Source organism: Vombatus ursinus, unplaced genomic scaffold, assembly GCF_900497805.2.
Source record: "Vombatus ursinus unplaced genomic scaffold, bare-nosed wombat genome assembly UNPS02014793.1, whole genome shotgun sequence".
In the NCBI taxonomy this organism is placed as follows: domain Eukaryota; kingdom Metazoa; phylum Chordata; class Mammalia; order Diprotodontia; family Vombatidae; genus Vombatus; species Vombatus ursinus.
In genome coordinates, this window is record NW_020954571.1 from 13,592,888 (window position 1) to 13,607,799 (window position 14,912).

Below are 14,912 nucleotides of genomic sequence, written 5' to 3' on the forward strand. Positions count from 1 at the left end.
CAAAGAGTCAGATATGACTGATCAACTTAAGGTATTTTTTGAGGGGGAGGTATTGAATATATTTATATTGAGTTTTTTGTTAAGTTCTTGATAAGAATTTTAAAATACACAAGCATGTCATTCCAACTCTTTCTTTTAAACAGAATTTGTACACTGGACATATTAAGGAAACACCCTAGAATTGTATACCTGGATTTCAGCAATCTTGCAGTTAATAAAGGTTCTTACAATACCTTATGGACAAGACAGAGAGATATGGATTGGATGAGGGTTCAGCTTGGTAGATTTAGAGCTGGTTAGATGAGACACCAAGAATGTTGAGAGAAAGGTCAGCCTGGAGGGAGGTTTCTAGAGACATATCACAGGGCATGTGCTTTGTCTTGTGCTGTTCCAAAATTTATTGATAAAATGCTGATCTAGGTGAAGATGTACTCATTAAATGTGTGTACATCATGCAGCTGGGAGGGACTAACAACTTGGGGGATCAATATTCAAAAAAAGATAGGCTTGAATGGTGGACTGAGAATAAAAAGATGAAATTTAATAGGAATAAATATTAAGTCCAATATTTGGGTTAAAAAATCAATTGTAGGAGCAGCTAGATGGTGAAGTGAATAGAGCACCTGCCCTGGAGTCAGGAGGACTTGAGTTCAAATTTGACCTCAGACACATAACACTCACTAGCTGTGTGACCCTGGGCAAGTCACTTAACCCCATTGCCTCACACACACACAAAAATTAATTGTATAAATATGGCTGGATGTGGAAAGAAGAAAGGAAACATGCACTTATTAAGTGCCTGCTATGTGTCAGACACAGCTAAGCACTTTGAAAATTTAGCTCATTTAAATCTTACAACAGTCCTAGGAAATAGGTGTCATTATTATCCCCATTTTATAGTTGAGGAAACTGAGTCAGACAGAAGTTAAATGACTTGCCTAGGGTCAAACAGCTAGTAAGTAACTGGTTAAATCTGACCTCAGGTTTTCCTGACTCCAGGTCCACTGATCTATCTGCTGTGCTATTAGCTGCTTCTAAGAAAATGAGGACTTTGGGGATTTTAACTACTAGCAAACTCTGCATGAGTTAAGAATGTGATGTGGCCCATCTCAGGCTACATTAATCAGAGCAAAGCATCCCTTATACTCTGATCAGATCCCATCAGGAGAATGGTATTCATTTCTGGACAGCACACCCTAGGAAGGACATTAGCTGGAGTACATCTACAGAAAGGCAGCTAGGATGGTAAAAGGATTCAAAATCATGAAATATGAGGTAGATTTTCTAATGGGAAGAACACAAGATTTGGATGTGGAGAGCTCTAGTTTGATCCTGGCACTGCTGCTCACTACCTATGAGACTTGGGACAAATTACTTCTCTCTGGGATTCAGGTTCCTCATCTGTAAAATGAATGAGTTGGCTTGGATGACCTCTAAATCATCCTTCTAAGTCAGCCTTCCAGCTCTAATCTAATGCTATCATCCTAAGAATGTTTAGCCTGGAAATGACCGAGACAAGGAGCACATGGCACTGGGAGGGAGCTTAGTGGCTATCCAGACCATCCCCTTTCTTTTAAAGATAATAAAGGCTTTCACATGGAAGAAGGTTTAGACACACTCTGCCTGGCCACATAGAACCGAAGGTACAGAAGCAGATTTTGTCTCAATGGAAGGAAGAGCTTGCTAACAATTAGTTACTCAATAATGAATCTATTGTTATTGTTTGTCCTTCATTCTCAAAGAGGACCATGACATCAGGAAGGTGATGCCATCATTTGCAAGTGAATTGGATTTAAGTGAGGGAGGGCTGTGCAAAGTCACCAGCCTCATTATCTCTTCCACAGCCATCTGGGGCCAGTGGCAAGATGTAGATCATGACAACTGGAGATGGCTCCCACTAAACAATGGAACAGACTGCCTCAATAGACATTGTGCAGATAGATTTAGAACTGATTGCTCTCACAGATTTTTGTTAGTCCTTTATTCTCAAAGAGGACCAATGACATCAGGAGAGTGATATCTTGACTTAGAAAAAAATTGGATTGAAATGACTAGAGATGTGCAAAGTCATCAGCCTCACTCTCTCCTCCAGGTCTTCTGAGTCCAGTGGGAAGACATGTATCAGAATGATTGGCAATGATCCCAGATGCAGTGGGAGACCCTGTGGCCTTTTTAAGCTAAGGTCTTTCCCAGGTCTCAGTTTGTTTGAGGCAACACCCATTCAGTGATTACAGGCTAGGTAAGAATTGAGCCTAGAGTCTATAGAATCATTTGTTAGGGAAATTGCTTCAAATAGGATTGAGACTAGGTAAACTGAGGCTTCACCTAGCTCTAAGATTCTATAATCATTCAGTAAGCATTTGTTAAGTGCCTACTAGGTATCAGGCACTATGCTAAACACTGATACGATGAAAGCCAAAATGAACCTGTTTCTGTCCTCAAGAATCTTATATTCTATTGGGGAAAACAATATGAAAACATCCAAGTATTGTACAAAGTAAATATAAAGTAATATTGTTCTACACATGAAAAAATTGAGACCCATGGATAGGAAGTGACTCATCCAAGGTTCCATACAGAGCTCAGGTGTCCTATTGCTGAGTCCAGGGTTACTTCTAGTAGAAACCAATCATATTCTTTTCCAACCCATCCCTATTCCACTTTGCTGCCATGGCTTGTCCTACCTGGGCCTGACGGAGCCGAGAACCAGCACATGCAGGCAGAGGGGTGTAGCACAGGAAACAGAGTTGGTTGCAGTGACAAGAACAGAGGGGAGGCAGCACCTGTTACACATAGGAGAGCCTCGTGAAGACACCTACTAGTCCTGAGGACCTCTGTCCACACATGCCCCCCAGGCTGAGATGGGTCCTTCTGCTTTCCTGTCTCTACCGAGTCCAGGGAGCTAGACTCACATGGCAGGCCAGAGTTTGGCAGTGCCCTGGAGACACCGAGCAGGGGCAAAGCAGGGAGGGACTGCAGAAATGCTGAGGAGGGCATCGGATACTGCGTCCGGCAGAGCAGAGGAGGCGCCTGTAAGAGATGTTAGGGGAGTATCTTCAGGAAGAAGGAAGAGATCTGGGTGTTACTGGGCATCAGCTCTCCCTCCTGGAACCACAGCACCTTCTGGGCTCCTGGGGAGAGGAGGCACAGTCTCCATACAGCATGGCCTTGATTTCGAGGCTTCCCAGGACTTCCACCGAGCTGAGGTCCCGTCCTCAGCCCCATCCCAACCCCTCACCTGTTGAGTTCGTTAAGCTGTTGAACCAAGGCTTGCTTCTCTTTCCAGGCACAGTCCCTGCTGCTCCGAAGCTGATTTTTTTCCTCTCTGGGGAAAGAGCATGACAAGAAGAGAAACCCCTTCTTCCTCTCCTCCTATCCCCTCTTCTGCTCCTTATGCAGAGAATCGCTCTATCAGGTTTCCAAGGTCACGAGGCATCACTGGGGACAGTCTGACCCACTGCCTATGGAAAGTAGGACTAATGGTCCTGGGAGAGACGAGGGTAGCAGCGGATCTGGATGGCTACGTGTTCTAATAAGCCCTCATATTCATATCATACTCTGTACAACTTCTCTGACTGGATCCTCACCGAACTCCAGAGATTATTCTATTTTATAGATGAGAAAACTGAATCTCAAATAGGGAAGTGACTTGCCCAAGGTCACAAATTTGGTTAGTGATAGAACTGTGACTAGAATCTAAATCTATTGATGAACACACACGCGTACACACACACACACACACACACAAATGCACAATGTTAAACTGGGAAGGGACTTGCGAGATAATTTAATTCAATCCTCTCATTTGACAGAGATAAAGAAGGCCCAGAGAGGAGAAATGACTTCCAAAATCAGAATTCTCAGAGTGTGAGCTCCTCAAGGACAGAGACTGTGTCTTGTGTTTTATATTTATATTTCCTCGTACCCCCTGCAATGTCTAGCACATAGTGGGTCCTCAATGAATATCCGTTGAGTGAATAGAGACCTGATCTTGGCTCTCAAGGCCATGGTTCTTTCTAGTACAACACAGATTGGTTGGGGGAGGATGTGGAGAGGGAATGTGGAAGGGTAATACCCAGGTTAGGAAAGCTAGATTTGGGTCAGTCAGGATAGAAGTGCTAACAACAAACATGTATGGAGAGGGTTTTGCTAAATGCTTTGGGAAGATAAAAGCTTTAGATATGGCACAATCCTATCCGCACAGAGTTTATAGTCTAGTAGAGGAATAGGACAATGTAATAATGATGATGATGATGATGATGATGATGATGATGATGACGATGATGGTGATAACTAGCATTTATATAGTACTTTAAGGTTTATGAAACACTTTGGAAATACTATCTCATTTTATCTTCACAATAACCCTGGGAGGCAGGTGCTATTCTTATTCCCATTTTACAGATAAAGAAACTGAAGCAGACAGAGATTATCATCTGAGTATATCTGAGAGTTGTTTAAAATAAATGCTCAGGGGCAGCTAAGTAGTGCAGTGGATAGAGCTCCGGCCTTGGAGTCAGGAGGACCTGAGTTCAAATTTGGTCTCAGACACATAACACTTACTAACTGTGTGACCCTGGGCAAGTCACTTAACACTGATTGCCTCACCAAAAAAAAAAAACAAAATCCCCCAAAAAAACAAAAACAAATGCTCTATGAGGTGTGAGGGAGAAGGTTGTTCTCAAATGGATGGGGGCTGGGGCAAAGATAGAGGCCTTACCTCAGCTCTTGGTTCTCTAGCATGAACTCCTGTAGCATCCCATAGAGGCTTCTCTCAGCCCAGCCAGACCGGGACCCCTTGCTCCTGGAGGCTACAGAAGGAATGGAGGAGAAGGGAGATCTGTAGAGCTACCCAGAAGCCCTGTGGGAAGCTTGGAGATCCCCTCTCAGCTTCCTGCTGGGCTGGGGGTGAGGATAGGGTAATGATGGGAGGGAGGTTGAGTCTCTGCACTTTCTCTATTCCCTATCAGATCCATAACTAAGGTGGCATGACTCAGGCTTCATCCCAGGGAGCTGAAATTCAGAAGGCATTAACAGCAGATCCAGGGCATGCTTCTTTTCCCTGATGGCCATACACTGGATGAACTCCTTCATGGTTTGGTCCTACTCAGTCTTATTTTTACCACCCCTTTGTCTCAGGTTCATGAATTTCTTGTCATAGGTCTCCTTCCCAACCATCATACCCCTGTGACCCAGAGGCTGCTCCAGCCTCTGTTTCAGCATCAAATTCTCCTGACGGAGCTGCTGGATCTCCTCCTCAAGGCCAAGACACTGTGGACCCAGGGGATCCTATAAAGCAAAGCTTAGGAGGATTAATAGGAGAGATGGCTAATGTCTGTTCTGACCCCAGCCTTGCCCTAACACTAACCTATCCAGTTAGAGGATAGGATTTAGAACTGAAAGTGGTCTTAGAGACCATCTAAATCCAACCCCAACATTTTGGAGAGAAAGAACCAGAGGCCCAGAGAGGTAAAGCTATTTGCCCTAAGGTTACACAGGCAATAGATATCAGCCCTAGAATTCAAACCCAGGCCGTCATTCTAAATCTATCACTCCAGCCACTAAACCACAATTTGTCCCCCTAACCCCAGCTGTAATGGTCCCTAGTAACAACCTTGGCCCTAGTCTTCCCCTCCACTCCCTACTTGACCCAAATCTCCTCAATACTGTCCCAACTAAATTGTTCTTACCTTAGGCATGGGCCGGGTGGTGACCCTCTGAGCTCGACTAGCATAACGTAGTGTATTGAGTGTTTCTGGGAGGGATTGGGCTGAAGGGGACACACAGGCCACCTGTGTGAAGGTCAGAGCTTAGTTGGGAGAGGGAAAAAAGAGGAGTAAGAAGGCCCTTTTTCCTGAATCTCTGCTTTCCACCCTCACGAGTCTGTAAGCCTGCCTAGTCCCTTCTCCCTTGGACTTTTCCCATGGGGGCCAGAGAAGAGTACAGGATTGAAAAGTTGAGAGGACCTAGTGACTCCTAACTCTAGTATTCCTTCCTTGTGCCCCACCCCATACCATGAGGGTGATTCCACTGCCACCCAGAGAATCTGCCAGCAATTGGGTGAGCTTGCTGTCCCTGTAGGGGATGTGGTTCTTCTTCTGTTGTGGTTCTAGTAGCAGAGAGATGCAGTGGCCTGTGGGTGGTTAGCATGGTGAGCTCCATGGAAATCCATGGGGCCGCCATATTCCCCAAGGCTCTTCCATGGGGGCTAAGAAGGCAAGGGATAAGATCATAGACGAGGAGGAACCTTGGAAATCATCTGGTACAACTCCATAATTTAAATGATGAAGAAGACTGAGACCCAGAAAGTTTACATGACTTAGACAATGTCATACAGGTAGGAATTAAAAGAGCTTGAATTCAAACTTTGGTCTTGTGATTCTAATTCTTTTTCTCCAAATATGTGCTTCTGCTCAGTCTATACTCTGAATATCCAAGCCTTCCCCATCCTTCAAGGCCAGCCCAGAACTCTACCTCCTATGGGAATTCTTCATTGATTATCTCACTACTTCCTCCTCCAAATTCTTATTGTACTTAAGGGGGTATAATAGAATACATGACTTAAATCTACTCATTGCTCTTGATGTTGAGGAATAATAATAGTTTTCTGGGAGAACACAGAGTTTAGAGGAAAGAACACTAGGCACTCAGGAGATATGGATTGTTTCTGTTCAAATTTACTGAATATTTCGCATTACATGAGAAAAAGTGTAGCATAATGGATAGAGAGCCAACCTCACAATCTTGAACACCTAGGTTCAAATCCTTCCTCCAACACATACTGTCTGTGTGATCTTGGGTGAGTCACTTAACCTCTTGGTACCCCAAACAATTGTTTAAGACCATAAATTGCAGATCAGAGGCTGACATGCATTGACAGAGGAAGTTTCTTTACTGGCAGTTTCCTATGGAATGACATCTCAGATCTAGTCCAGTAACCAAACCAAACCAAACAACAACCTATTACATGTTAGATGCCATTTTGGAGATATAACTAAATATAACACGTGGGCCCTATCCTCAAGAAGGTTAGAGTTTAGCTGTCTGACCACATACAAGGCTTTTACCCTTTTTGAGCCTCAATTCCCTCATTTATTAAATGAAGGGGGTCAAACTAGGTGGTTTCTAAGGCTTTCATTTCTACCTTTCCATATTCTAATGGGTCATTGAGCTCTGACATCCTATGATTCTATGGTATCACCACAAGACTATAAGCCAAATCTAATGGGGACCAGGTCTTCACCTGCTCCCCCTCATTGGATGGAGAGAGCTAAAACAAAATGGGTTCTTAATTAAAAAAAATTTAAGTGTATTGCTTAATGGAAGATGGAAAAGGAGAGTCCAGGTGTGGAGAAAACATCCCAACCCAACCCTCTCTGCTTACCTAGGGCTAGCAAGCTGCGGTTGATATTGCTGGCCTCCAGCATCAGCTCTCCTCGAGAACATGTGGCTGCTACTTTCTCACTGCCCGCCAGATCTACAAAGCACAGCTTTCCAAATGTCTGCTCTTTTGGCCTGCTGGGGGACCCCTGTTGAAGGAAGAGTCAGGAGCCTACTTGGGAGGTACTGCCCTCCTCTCATCCAAAGTTGGGGATTTAAAGTTGAAAGGGACCTGAAAAGTCATCTGGTCTAACCATTTTATAGATGAGGAAACTGAGACCCAGAGAGATTAGTGACTTGCACAAGGTTATATAGATAATGGAGTCAGGATTTAAACCCAGGTCTTCTGGTCCCCAATCCAGCCCTATTTGGGCTCCAGCTTCTGTTTGAAGTCCCTCCAGTGATGGGGGACTCACTACCTGACAAAACAACTCATTCCACCAAGAGGCAGCTTTAATCTTTAGGAAGTCTTCCTTTTGTGGAACCAAAATTTGTTTTTCTGCCACTTCTATCCATTGATCCTAGCTGTGTCCTCTGAGGCTTAAGCAGGACGAGCATTATCATCTCTTTTCCACATAATAGCCCTTTAAATACTAGAAGACAATCCTCATTTTCTTTTTGAAGGGAGACACTGAGGACCCTTTGAAGAGTTCCCAGTTACCTTGGTATGACCAATCTGTCATTTGGTATAGAATTGAATTATCTGCACCAATGGAAAGGGAAGCGGTCATTACCAATAGGCCAAAATAACTAATAAATGCTTAGTTATTTCTGTTTGTTGTTCACTCATTTTTTTTTCAGTTATGTCCAACTTTTTATGACCTCATTTTCTTGGCAGACATACTGGAATAGTTTGCCCATTTACTTCTCCAGCTCATTTTATAGATGAGGGAACTGAGGCAAACAGGGTGAAGTGACTTGCCCAGGGTCACACAGCTAGTAAGTGTCTGAGGCTAGATTTGAACTCAGGAAGATGAGTCTTCCCAACTACAGGCCCTGCACTATCCATGGCGCCACCTAGCTGCCTCACTTATTTCTATTGGGCTTTATCAATCCCTCCTCTTTAGTCCATATTCTTCCTCCTCTTTTCTGTTCCCTATACCTGCCCCCATCTTAGCAGAATTAATTTTCAAGCTATGTACAGCCCAGTCTGTGTTAGCTGGAGAGATGAGTCAGGTGGGGAATTATCCTGAAATTAACATTATTAAATTAAAATTATCCTGAAAGGTAAGAAACAAATGGGAGATAATTCACTGGTGGATAATTGAAAGACAAATTTATTTGAGGCTGAAAGTCAGGCAGTGTCTTGCACTTTTCCTCTGGGAGCTTCTTTTCTAAGATAAACATCTTGGACATTGTCTCCTGCCACCTCCCTTCCCCCAGACACACACTAAATATCCTCCTCTCCCCTCCCCCCCAACACACACACACTCCTTTCTTTGTGAGGCCAACTCACAACAGGGCACTGAATATGGATGGTGAATAGGGCATGGCTACGGCTGGAGACCTCATTCAGACTGTGAGCTGAACTCCGACGTCTCCTCAGACCTGGAGAGGACAGTGGTATGGGCAAAGATTCAATCCTGTGACTGGGGATGTGCAGAAGAAGTAGACATATCCTTATCCCCAGGCTGGGTCCCTTGGGTGAGTGAGTCAGCTAAGGTACCTATCTGTAGGCCTAAAAAATCTGTTTACTCATTTCTATCTAGCAAAGTATCTCCATATTGCCTACACACCATGGCTTTTGATTTTAACAAGCTACATTACATTTATATTTTATTTTGGGTTTATGAAATGTATTCAAATTTAAGTCTTCATTTTATCCTTACAACATCCCTGAGAAATAGGCAGGGTGGAGATTATTATCCCTGGAATATCAACTTCAATAGTCTCTCCCACAGAAACTATAGATTCTATTACTGTATGTTTAAGAGGCAATGAAATTTTGTCATTACAATTTAACTGTTATTCTTTGAGGAATCCGTGAGGAGAAAGAGAGCTTAACATTTGTTCTAAAGGGACTATTAATTGTGATATCTGAAGACAGGAGAGAAAAAAAGGCTTAAGAAAATTTGTTTCCTTAGAGAATTGGGTCCAACTTTTGTCTTTGAAAGAAACAAGAAAAGAATTCCTTAGAAAAGTCTGTAATTGGCCTCCTGAGAAAACTAAATGGTGGGGCTACGTTTACAGAACTGAAGAAAAGTTAATAATTGGAATTTTGGTTAAACATAATATGGTTTTCTCATAGCTAGTATATCTTAAACAATTGTTTGTGAATGGTTTTTTATTGTTGATTATACTATTAATAAATAGTATAGTCATTAACTCTGATGTTTATTTAAGTCTAGGCTGTCAGGGAATTTGATGTAGAGAGATGCTCAAAAGCCTATGAGAACATGGGAAAATAAATTTCTCCAGATAATTAAATAAAAATTAATTAACTAGAATGGGAGTTCAATGTTAATTGATTAATGAGAGAGATATTATACTAATAACTAGTAACTAATAAGGAAATATCAAAATATTGCCTTAAAACTCCAGTATGAGAATAAGAAAAATGAACTACTAGTGGGTCAAAAAGTTGATAATTCCTCTTAGGCTACACGTAAGGGTAGTTCATACCTAAACCCCCACTAAATCCCAATTTTAAGGATGGGGAAACTGAAGATGAGAATTTAAATGACTCACCCAATGTCACAGAAAGCTAAGACTCAAACCTGGGTCTCCTAATTCTGGTCCAGTGCGTTTTCTACTATATTACTAGATAATTGAATGCTAGATTTGGGGTCTGAGGACTTGGATTTACATCCAGGCTCTGCTTTGTACCATTTGTGTGGCCTTGGGTAAGTCACTTTGCCTTTATGACCACCAGTTTCCACATTTGTAAAATGAGGGATTTAAACTACCTGACTTCCAAGGTCCTTTCCCACTCTATAGTTTTGTGAACTTGTGATTGACTTTCTCTATGCCTTTCTCCACACAATTCTCTCTCCCTACAGTGCCTTCCTCCACCCCAGCTGTGCCCATTGAAAGCCTATCCATCCTTTAAAGATCCAACTCAAATATCACCTTTTTCAAAAAGACAGTGCTCTCTCTCCCACTCCCGCCAAGAACCCTCCTTTGAATTCAAATACAGTATCATATTCTGCTTTGAATTGTCCTCAGTATCCCTATCTTATATTTCCAAATGAACTAGAGGGTCCTTGAGAACAGAGACTGTGTCACATACTTGTCTGTACTCCTTTCCCTAGCTGATTCCTAGGAGCTAAGTCATCATTGGGTACAGGATTGCTCAAAAAGTTTCTTGAGTGATGCTCCTAATCCCAGGGACCCCTGGGCTCTGTACCTTCCAGCAGGAGCTCCATCACTTTCTCGAATGTGCCAAATTTGACTGCTTTCAGCTTCTCCACATAGAAGCCCCGGGTCTTGTTCCAGCGAACAGGGAGGTGATGGTGGGGCCCTTGACTCAACAGGTCTCTAACCTGGAGGGGCAAATGAAGAGGGAAGAGCCACATGCCCTCTGCCCATGGATCACCCTCTCCTAGTACTCCTAGGTAGGCATAAGCCCCTGACTCCAGTCCTGAATCCACCTCCATGACAACAAACCCCTCATCCATGTTTTCATCTTAATTCCCGTGCCCCTCTTAATCTGATACTCCCTCCCCAAGGCCCAAATACAAGACTTCTTGAGCAAGATCTTCTTTCCTATTTTCTCTACCCTATTTGGCCCCACCTGTTCATTGTAGATTTCTAAGTAAGAGGCACTGAGAGTGATGGGGGTCCCAACATTCTGGACTTTATCCAAGAGACAGGCAAAGGACCTCTGCATGAGCCCCGTTAGGCTGGGGGGCACAGTTTCCCCTTCTCCCTACAAGGAAAGGGAAGGCTAAGGGTGGAGATAAGTCTAGAACCCAGTAATGATACAGAGTGGTAGAAAGAACAGTACGTTGAGCTCCGTGAGACCTGGATCCTTCACGAGACTGGCTCTGTCACTAACTTACTCTGTGTAACTCAAGTGACGAACCTTTTTTTTTAAACTTTGAGTTTCATTCTCTTCTTTATTTGTAAAATAGAGATGGCATCTCTTTCCCTGCCTACCTCACAGGACTATTATGAGGATCAACTAAGATGTGAAACAACTTTAAAAACTGCATGGAACACAATTGCTATTGATGCCTACAGTATTGGGCCTAAGCCACCTTTACTAGCATGGACCTGGGATTGTTTAGTCTAAATGTTTCTACACAAACTTAATTTCCAAAAGTCTAACCTAAATCTCTTATGCTATGACTCAAGGTTATTTGTTCCTTCAGCTAGTATTTTTGGTTGTTGTTGTTGGAGCACTGAGATCACCAATGACTGTTATTATTGATCAGTCACCTTGATGATCTCTAAGTCTCAGGTTGGTTCCATAGATAGGAATGGAGTGATACTTACCTGGGGAGAAGGCCCTGTCAGAGTATAGGTCTTCCCGGAGCCTGTCTGACCAAAGGTGAAGGCTGTGCAGGAGAAACTGAAAATAGGAGAGGCTGGAACATAGATACTGAGATAAAGAGCCAGGGGTAGATGGGACCCAGAGACTGGGGATTGTATAGAGGGAATGGGAGAGAAGGGCTAGATCATGAGTGGTTGGGACTGAATGAGAGAAAGGGAATAAGTCAGGGAAAAGTGGTGGGACTGGAGGGACTTAGGAGCTGGAAGAGAAGGTCTTGGGCAGGTTCCGCACTCCTGATCTTGGGCTTTTCTACTCCAGCATTAGCCCTAGGAAGTACTCACTTGTGCAGGAGAGAAAGTTGTACTGGTTGGGAAACTAAGGGAAAAAGGGTTGGGGTCCAGGAGAGGGTAAGGGTAGTGGGAGGCTGAGAGTGGATGAAATAGACAGGAACCTTACCCACGGAGAGCAAGCTCCACTAGACGCTGGATTCCACTGCCCTGGAACACCTCGTCCTGAGTGCGGGCTCCATCCATCACTACGCTGAAGTGAAAGGCTATATCCCGGCCACCACCTAGAGGACTCACCTGGGGATGTGTGGAAGCTCAGGGTCCAACCAGAGGGGTGTGTGTGTGTGTGTGTGTGTGTGTGTGTGTGTGTGAGAGAGAGAGAGAGAGAGAGAGAGAGAGAGAGAGAGAGAGAGTGAGAACAAAAGAGATTGAAGGGGAGGTAGGTGGGACAGTGGTTCGAGGGCAAGAGGTCTGAGGAATCCAGATAGAGACTTAAGACACAGCTGAGGTGACTCTGGTTGATTCCTTTACTTCTAGCTCTGGGGGACTGGACAGGAGAGGAAATCTCCATCCTGAGGGAGTTTAGGTGAGGAGTTTGGGGCACTGGGAGGACAGAGATCCCTCTGAACTAAAGAAACAGGGGATTCAGGTTAAGACTGGGCTCCGAACAAAAGAAGTTGTATACGCAGGGAAGGAAGAAATCCATGTGGGAGGGGGTAGATGGGGAAAGTCTTACCCGCAGAGTCCTGGGGCCAGAACAGTGAAGAACACTCTGCTCGCCCCTACGCAGCTCAGCCTGGTTCATGGGGCGGACTCTGCAGGGGCACAATCTCACTCTCTGGTCCCTGCTCCACACTTCACTCGGCACTTGCATCCCTTCCCTTCCACTCCTTTCTTTAGTTCATCTCCCGTTATCTACCCTTCCCTCAGATTCAAACAGGATCATGCTCCCACAATTCCTCACCTAAGCACCACCTGGATAGGTGTTTCCATTCCTTCTGCCCTCTCTCCCGGGGCTTGGGGCTGGTTCCTGAAGAAAGTCACCGAAGTCACCACCTCCTCACAACTACCCCCACCTACCCTACCCTTCTGCTCATCCCTGTCCATCCCACCAGCTCCATCTGCTACCATGAAGTCTGTGGGCACAGGGTGCCCTGAGACTCACCCAGTGGGACACTGGAAGGGCTCTTCATTTCTGACTTCCATGCTGGATCATGTGCCTGCTATGACCATAGCTGGGCCTTTGTCTGGTGAAGGCCAGTGCATGTGGAAGAGATGAAGCACTCTAAACTCTCACACCTGGAGGGGAGTAGACCCTGCCACAGCTTCTACAATAACCCCTCCTCCTTGATGCCACGCAGAACCCCACCTCCTCCCTCAACCCCTGTAAGGTTAAAAACTCACTCCCCATCCAGGAAGCCATTGGGAATCTGCCCAAGGCTGTAAACCATGTGGGTAGTTAAAGATTTACCCCCACAGAATGTCTGGAGCAGGTTTACCACATGGGTGGGTTAAGAGCAAGGTGGAGCCTCAGGGTAGCGTTCACAAGGGGCCCCATTCAATAAGAAGTTTTGCTTACGATGCATTTTAGAATAAAAATGAGATGGAATGTTTTTCCAAGACAATTGCCCTTTCTCTTCTTATAATAAGGATTGTAGAACATTTGATCTCAGAAATACCCTAAAGACCATCTAGTCCAATTCTCTTGTTTTGCAGCTGGGGAAAGGGAGATCTCAATAAGGGAAGTGATTTTCTCAAAGTCAGACAGTGGAGGAAGTATGACTAGAACTCAGATGTCCTGACCCTGACCCTGACATCCCCTGCCAGAAAGGGACTTGAGTCCTTTTGCTTCTTACTTGAGTTATCCCCAAGATTCTGCTCCCCTCTAGCTACTAAGCTGAGAGGGCTAGGATCTGCCTCAGGTCTAAGGTCCTAGCTAAAAGGAAGATGTCATTTCCCTAGCTGCCAGTTTTATTCTCTTCTGAAGCCAGGGCTGAACTTGGCAGAGAAGACTCTCCTCTCCTCCTCCCCACTGCCCCAGGAGGAGTGTGTGTGTGGCGGGGGGAGGCAGCGTAGTGGAGATCTGGTTAAACATTGTAAGATTGTCTGGGGAAAAATGTCCAAATACCAAGACTGGTTTACAGAAGAGCTGGCCTCTTTAACTCCTTGAAGTCTGGCTCTGAGTAAGTTGGGCACACTGGGAAAATATGGGACAACTTATGTGCTTCCAATCCTACATGAAGTCATAGTCACTTATCCTGCTCCATGCTCACCGTGGAAATTTCTTCAAGGAAAGACTTCCCCATGGATGGAGCCTCACTGACCCCACCCTGTCTGAAAGGATTTGCTTCTCTGGATCTCAATGGACTGAACTTCACTTAGAAAATCATTTGGGTTAACAAACTTCTTTTATGAGGCGCATACCTCTTAGAGTGAATTAGTTGAATTGGGTGGCTCTTTTTCTACCATTGGGAAGGGGAGAAAGGATGGAGGGAATAAGTATTTATTTGGTGCCTATGATATGCTAGGCATTGTGCTAAGCATTTTACAAATATGTTATTTGATCCTCACAACAACCCTTTAAGGTAGGTACTATTATTATCTCTATTTTAAAGTTGAGGAAACTGAGTCAGACAGAAATTAAATGACTTGCCCTGGGTCACACAGATAGTAAGTGTCTGAGGCCGGATTTGAATTCAGGTCTTCCTAACTCCAAGCCTAGTGCTTTATCCACTCCACTACCTAGCTGCCTAACCTCTGAGTTAAGCACCAGACTTGATGACAGAATGGGTATAGGTATGGGAAGGACA

General features: G+C 44.3%; 1 protein-coding gene across 1 annotated transcript in view; it reads right to left on the minus strand.

Moving 5' to 3' along the window:
- Window positions 1–13,426, minus strand: part of KIF12 (kinesin family member 12) — a 32,323-nt gene extending 18,897 nt beyond the window's left edge. Inside the window, exons 1-16 of the mRNA XM_027869630.1 lie at window positions 13,268–13,426; window positions 13,067–13,132; window positions 12,839–12,917; window positions 12,272–12,399; window positions 11,818–11,893; window positions 11,114–11,248; window positions 10,727–10,862; window positions 8,837–8,928; window positions 7,385–7,529; window positions 6,015–6,133; window positions 5,691–5,792; window positions 5,184–5,289; window positions 4,721–4,811; window positions 3,239–3,325; window positions 2,913–3,030; window positions 2,685–2,783 (exon numbers count right to left, since the gene is read on the minus strand). Of these exons, the coding sequence (XP_027725431.1) occupies window positions 2,685–2,783; window positions 2,913–3,030; window positions 3,239–3,325; window positions 4,721–4,811; window positions 5,184–5,289; window positions 5,691–5,792; window positions 6,015–6,133; window positions 7,385–7,529; window positions 8,837–8,928; window positions 10,727–10,862; window positions 11,114–11,248; window positions 11,818–11,893; window positions 12,272–12,399; window positions 12,839–12,917; window positions 13,067–13,132; window positions 13,268–13,308 (1,620 nt within the window). The 5' untranslated portion in view covers window positions 13,309–13,426. The remainder of the gene's footprint in view (window positions 1–2,684; window positions 2,784–2,912; window positions 3,031–3,238; window positions 3,326–4,720; window positions 4,812–5,183; window positions 5,290–5,690; window positions 5,793–6,014; window positions 6,134–7,384; window positions 7,530–8,836; window positions 8,929–10,726; window positions 10,863–11,113; window positions 11,249–11,817; window positions 11,894–12,271; window positions 12,400–12,838; window positions 12,918–13,066; window positions 13,133–13,267) is intronic.
- Between the last annotated feature and the right edge of the window lie 1,486 nt (window positions 13,427–14,912).